Source organism: Megachile rotundata, chromosome 4 (assembly GCF_050947335.1).
Source record: "Megachile rotundata isolate GNS110a chromosome 4, iyMegRotu1, whole genome shotgun sequence".
In the NCBI taxonomy this organism is placed as follows: domain Eukaryota; kingdom Metazoa; phylum Arthropoda; class Insecta; order Hymenoptera; family Megachilidae; genus Megachile; species Megachile rotundata.
In genome coordinates, this window is record NC_134986.1 from 4,916,294 (window position 1) to 4,923,290 (window position 6,997).

Genomic DNA, 6,997 nt, shown 5'->3' on the forward strand with positions numbered 1-6,997 from the left:
TTCGGCGAACACGGTGAACTACACGGTTTTGGAACTGTAGTTTCATTAGTTCTCAGACAGTGCCGCAAGATGGCGCGACGTGCACCGTTTTTTGTTCAATTCAATAAATACACCTAATTTTATAAGCTTAACTGACTATAATATTAATTGAAATACAATAATTGTATGTGTGTAAATACATACAACAATTACCTTCGAATTTTTTTGATTTTACTAAATTTTTAACGGTTTCTAGCGGCAGAAGATGGGAACTAATTAAACTATAGTTTCAAAAGTGTATAGTTCACCCCTTTCGCCGGAAAGATGGCGCCACTTATTACATTTTCGTGAAAATTCAATTTTCGTAAAAATTCAATTAATATTGATTTTATTGATTAATGTGCTATGTATTTATTATTTATTTATTAATATTGATTTTATGCTATTTTCAATACATTCCGTGGGTCCGAAGATGCGGATTACGGTTTGGTTTGGCTCTTGTTTCGGAACAGTTTGCACACTATGCTGTATCTCGTCGATCATATAGGGAATGACATAACAATGGTAGAAAGATTAATTTTAAAGTGTTTTAAAAGCGTTAACTAGTTGGAGTAATCAATTAATGTAAAACTTCTGTTGGATAGTTAGTTCCCACCTTCCGCCGCCAAATGACGATTTTAAGTTTCATAAAATGCAACTTTTTCTATTTTCGAATATGCAGCTCTAAGCTTATTGTAAAGCTACTTTTTTTATTTTATCGTGCCCGCAGAATAATTTGTGAGTATAGCAATGTGTAAAAATGCTTTATTTCACAAACAATGCTATTCTTTGTTTCGGCAGTACATGACCGCCAGATTGCGCCAGCAATATATTTCTAGGCAGTGCGCGCGAAAATATAAATTTTTAAATTTAGATAAGAATACGGATTCTGAAATGCTTTTAATTTTTTCAAATTAACTACAATATAATAAACTTGTCTCTTATATCTTTTTTATGTATTAAATTTCTATGATTCTCTAGTTACGAATTTAAATTTCAATGTCAATTTCATTTGTAAAAAAATGTTAAGGTATGTTCTAGTTTAGTTAACAGAATTAGCTTTTGGAAACGTAAAGTGTACAATAGCACAGTTTGCATTTAAAAGTAAGCATTGCGACAATTTTATTATTTATCGATTTTGAAAATGTTTGTTGTAAATTAAGCATAATACGTGGCAATGCGCAAATATAATGTGGGATGGTAGGGACATGTTCCTCTAGGCTGCCATTTCTTCCAAGGATACCAGATTTGCACTGAGTGTACATGCATATAAATGCATACGTCATACCGTCGTATTCAATGTTTACCATAAACAAACGCATCGCTACTGACATTGATAAGAAATGTCGATTTTGTAAATACAAATCATGAACAAAGAGCACTGTTTGTCAACCTCAGCGTTATTACATTCTGGATTAGTGAATGTGTTTAATCAAAATCGGTGATAAAAGATACGAGCGACATTTGGAATTATCCCAAATAAATGTGAAACAAAGTCTAAACAATTTGTTAATTCTTAAATAATTCGTACGTAACCATAAAAATGAAAGGAAATATTAAATTAGAATAATCATTTATTTGTATTTTATATCCTCTTTCTAAAATGTGGAATTAAAACAGCTGTTTTTAGATTTTTTAGTCATTTATTTTTAAATACGTAATTTCATTTGTGTTTGGATCGTTCATTGACTTTTCTTTCCAATTAACAGATATGATTAAAAATTGGCTGTACGTCAAATAATTGTGAAATTTATCAAGACAAGTTCATCATGCTTTAAATTAAAGAACCAAGCGGTAAATGTGTCGACTGTATCTGTGACATTCTGATCAATGGTGCTGTCTGGATTAGTTTATTTACAAATACATACTGCCAATGTATGGTTCTGTTTGACAATAAAACTATGATATTCATTATATATTTACATTATGTATAATAAACGCACTAAAAAATTGTGATATCTGACTTTGATAATCCAAATACTAAATTTCTAAGGTACGTAAAACGATAGTTGGTGGGTAGGTTAGATGCATTTTAAAACGTACGTCATTAATAAGGTAATTTGAATTAGAAAACTGTTTATTTTTTGGTTGATAACTGAGATGATACTTATAAATTTAGTTTTTCATGTTTAAATCATGATCTTAATAATTTTAAAGACATTGACAATTCTATCATAACCATTATTGTTGTTGTTATTATTGTTATTATTACTGGTATAAGTTGAAAGATATTGTTAACATTAAATTTTATATTGTCGTTACATTAAAATATAATCATGCACCTATAATGTATATTACACTGCTAACGGTTTATTTCTGAACTACTTAATTATAAACTTTTAATGTTCTTTTATGCAGAATTAAAATAATTTTATATCATAAATGATGACTGCAAAAAATGTAGCTGAGTGGACACAACAAGATGTGGCAAAATGGCTTAATGAAGCTGGACACAAAAATTTTGTTGATTTATTTGACTATGAAGACATTGATGGCAAGGTGTTGTTAACTTTGAAAGAAGATGATGTGAAGTCGATATGTCACAATGAAAGATACAAATTTGGAGACATTAAAAGACTATATATTAATATAAAGCAATTGCAAAGAGATAATATGGCAGTATTATTTGAATTAGGATACATCGACATATATCCTTCACCTAATTTTTACAGTCATCATAAGCATGAAGTAAGTACAACTTTTTCATTATTTTTGTTTAACCTGTAAGATTTAGAGTTCAGGATCTTGGATCTCTTCAAATTTGTGTCCATGATCCATTTATAATGTTTTATTTTTAAAAGTTCAAAGCTAAGAGATTTTAAAATATCCAAAGTTCAAACATTTTAAATTTCTAAAGCCTCTAATCTAGAAAGTTTAAAATGTACTCTAAAGGTTAATATCATTAACTTACGAATGTGCCTTATAAATTTATCAAGTATACAATAACAAATAAAGTTAATTATAGTTTAATATTTTTTGATAGATGCCTATTAAGGGTATAAATAATGAGAACTCTATCGAACATGAATTTTGTTCAGCATCTGTCTCAGAAGATGGACATGCGTCACATTTACCACCAGAAATCTGGAAGGCTTTCATTAGTTTGGCTTATTTATTTATTGTTACATGGATTACTGCCTTTGTGATGGTCATTGTTCATGATAGAGTTCCAGATATGAAAAAATATCCTCCATTACCTGACATATTTTTAGATAATGTTCCACATATTCCTTGGGCATTTGATATGTGTGAAGTTACAGGAACCATACTTTTTGCAATATGGCTTATTGTATTAATTTTCCACAAATACAGGTAAAATATCTTATAATTTTATAAAATTTTCATGAACATCTACCATAGACAAGTGCATTGAAATTCTAATAATATGTTTTTCAGGTTTATCTTACTACGAAGATTTTTTGCTTTATCTGGTACAGTCTTCCTTTTAAGATGCGTTACAATGCTTATTACTTCCTTATCAGTACCAGGTGCACATTTGCAATGTCAACCACGTAAGGTTCCTGAAGATTGGACAAGGTATATTTATTTCTATTATTTGTTGTTTGCTGTCACTTTCCTGTTCCTGTTGAAATACTGGCCTTAGTATGCTAGTATTCATTAAAATAGTACATTTTAGTATGATTAGTGACAGTAAACGTATTTAAATATTTATGAAAAAGGAAAAAAATGTATTATTGTTATCTTTATTTTACAGTTCTGCATACGTAGAATTGTATAATAAGATTGCTATGGCTTATGTTATATGGCGTGGTGCTGGTATGTCTATCCAAGGTGTTAGAACTTGTGGTGATTATATGTTTAGCGGACATACTGTTGCCCTTACCATGTTAAATTTTTTCATTACAGAATGTAAGTATTAATATATTTTTATATAAATTATAGATAATGTTGGATAAATTTTTTTCTTACAGATACACCGCGACAATTGTACTTCTTACATACCTTTACCTGGATGCTCAACATGTTTGGTATATTCTTCATTTTAGCCGCACACGAACATTATTCTATTGATGTTTTTGTAGCCTTTTATATTACTTCTCGACTGTTTCTTTATTACCATACGTTAGCAAATAATCAAGCATTGATGCAACGTGATTCCAATAGGACCAGAATTTGGTTTCCATTATTTAGTTTTTTTGAATCTTCCGTTGATGGCATTGTACCAAACGAGTACGAATCACCGTCGTTGATTATTTGTAATTTGGTGGGTACAGGGAAAGATATATGGAATTTGGTACGATCTTCAATTTGCTTCCGTAAATCATGGCGCAATATAAATGGTAGTATAAAAACTAGCACAAAGAAAGAACACTAGCCAATTTATTGATTGTATCAGTTTTATATTTATTTGATAATAGATTTTTGAGAATATTAACTTTGTTTAACAGTTCTCTTTGTATTTAAAGTAACAAAGAAGATTATTTTAGCAAAGAAGATTATTATATAGTAAGTATTTATTTTTCTAAGTGAAACTATTAACGAGGTTAATAAAATGACCTGACTGTTATCTAAACGAGTTTTTGTTATTTAGAGTTTTCTAATGTTTATGTAGTAGTTATTTATAAGAGTTCTTTCGAACTGTACTGCGGCCTTTCGAAACAAAGATTTATCTAATAAAACATTACATTATTTTTATTAATGCTAATTTTACTTTTTTGAATTTATTTTTAAAATTGTATTTATGTTATTCAAGAGAAATGTTTATTTCTTTCGGACAAATACAATTGGCTGTACTGTTACTATGCTGTTGCAATGTATAAACTTTTATGAAATATGTATTTAATGTTATACCAAAATAGTTATTTTATAGAGAAAAGAAAACGATCTTCGCATCTATCATTTGTATTATAGTATCATATATTTTTGGTTAAATATACTCATATTCAAAATTATGTTTATTGCATTATATTCTAAAGTGAAATTACAAATTTCTGAAAGTTACAGCGATGAACTTTAAAATAAATCGTAAATATTGCTAAAAGTTGAATCGATACAAAGATCTATGAATCTTTTTATTCTATAACTTTTGATATGCGTCTTAAACATGTAAAGAGATGGATTAGTGTAATATTATATAGAAATATAAATAGCTTTTCCACCTTTCATTCATATTTACTCTTTACTGAAAAATAATTATAAGCAGAAGAATTTTTACTTCTTCTTTCTATTTTCACATTAATCATGCATATTTAAATCTTTGATTATTTTTATTGTCATGCGACTTTGAAAACTGAAGTAATAAAAACTAGTTGTGAATGATTAAATGAATTCTTAACTTTTAATATACATATAATTATGTACGTGTGCGTGTGCGTTTGTGTGTATGCGTTTATACATTACACACACGGATCATGTATATAGGGTGTTCAAAAAATTGTGGTAGGAGCAAACAGAAGGTGATTTCTTAAAAAAATAGGAATAATATAATAATAAGCTTATATGTATTAAAGTAAACTGCAGAAAAGAATATATGAAGCAGTTCTAATAACTTATAGAAAGAAAAAGAGACCATATTAGAGATAAGAAGAAGATTAATTCATTTATTCTGAAAGTAATTAAAACGCTCAAGTAAACAAATATGTCCAATAATAAAATGTTAAAAATATTCATGAGATATATGAAAAACGTATTTTAAATGTAAGAGAGCACTTACTGACCTCTTAAGTTCATTTAAAGATTTTTAATAAAGATTAAAAATTTACAGAAATTGAAAAATTACGGATATAAAGTTGTAAAAAATTTAAATATTGTGATGAAATAATTGAAGTAAAAATTAATTTGGGAATATAAGAACTCACTTTATATTCACGAATTTTTCACTAAAAATCACCTTCTTTTGTATTCGTATTACAATTTCCAGTACCACCCTACTATTAATAATCTTATTTTTTGTGCTATTTAAATAGAGTAAAAGTATGCATATTGAATTTTTCCGTTGTAAGAATCAACAATTGATAAGAGACTATCTGTAAAATATATTTATATTTGTTACAAACAGAATATAGTTACTTGAATCTTGAAGACGGCTCGTAATATATGCTATTAAAATAAAGTTAATACGTAAATAGCAAAGTTATGTGATAAAAATTATTTTACGTATATAGTAATATTTATACTATCATTATAATCTATGACCATCTTGTATTAGGTTGACCAGATTATTTTTCGACATTGTATTACTTTGAATGTATTTTATATTCTTTTACAAACGACTGTAAATTATAAGTTTTATATTGTACGATATAAATTCATTATTAATAATTTATTATACAGAACCTTTGTAAATATGATATTTAAATTAGTTGTACAATTGACATTAAACAATGTTAACTTTGTTACAAATTGGAACAAATACCAAATTTCTCAAGGTATCCTTTATATAGTATCTATAGATAAAATATTATATTATAAAATGAGCACGTTTTGATTTTGCAGTTAATAAACTATGAGAGATTAGTTATCTTGATAAATTATTAATATATTTAATGAAAATTTCTTGTACAGTAGACTCTCGTTATATTGCCACGTAGAGAGTTGACGAAAGAATTAGTAAAGGGGAATTTGTTTAATTGGCAATATAACAAGAATCTATTGTATTGACACCTTCATGCGCATATTGGCGCAGTTATCATATGGCCATTTGTTGTACTGCCACGCTATACATCGTATTACCATGCGTTATATTGCCACGCATTGTATTTTTAAATTTTCAAACTGCTAAATTCAACAATTTTCAGATTCTCCATCTGATATCCAAATCAACAAATCCCAAAATTAAAAAAATGATAAATTCTTGAATTTAAAAAATTCCCAAATTATCAAAATCTTGAAATGTAAAAATTTTTAAATTATCAAATTTCCAAATTTCAAAATCCTTCACCTCTCAAATTTCTAAATTCTTATATTGTGAAATTGCAAATTCTAGAATTATTAAATTTTCATACTCTAAAATTTTCAA

The 6,997-nt window shown here is 27.6% G+C and overlaps 1 protein-coding gene across 2 annotated transcripts; it reads left to right on the forward strand.

Moving 5' to 3' along the window:
- The first annotated feature begins 1,247 nt into the window (after window positions 1-1,247).
- SMSr (Sphingomyelin synthase related) lies at window positions 1,248-4,712 on the forward strand. Of its 2 annotated transcripts, none has more exons than XM_076531395.1 (7): window positions 1,248-1,545; window positions 1,728-2,073; window positions 2,377-2,706; window positions 3,002-3,330; window positions 3,415-3,555; window positions 3,734-3,888; window positions 3,951-4,712. In XM_076531395.1, exons 3-7 carry the CDS (start codon window positions 2,401-2,403, stop codon window positions 4,352-4,354), a joined length of 1,335 nt encoding a protein of 444 aa, XP_076387510.1. In that variant the 5' UTR covers window positions 1,248-1,545; window positions 1,728-2,073; window positions 2,377-2,400; the 3' UTR covers window positions 4,355-4,712. The 2 variants fall into 2 exon arrangements, with proteins under 2 accessions (XP_076387510.1, XP_003702348.2); XM_003702300.3 differs by having other exon boundaries at window positions 1,249-1,545; window positions 1,728-2,011.
- Window positions 4,713-6,997: the final 2,285 nt, after the last annotated feature.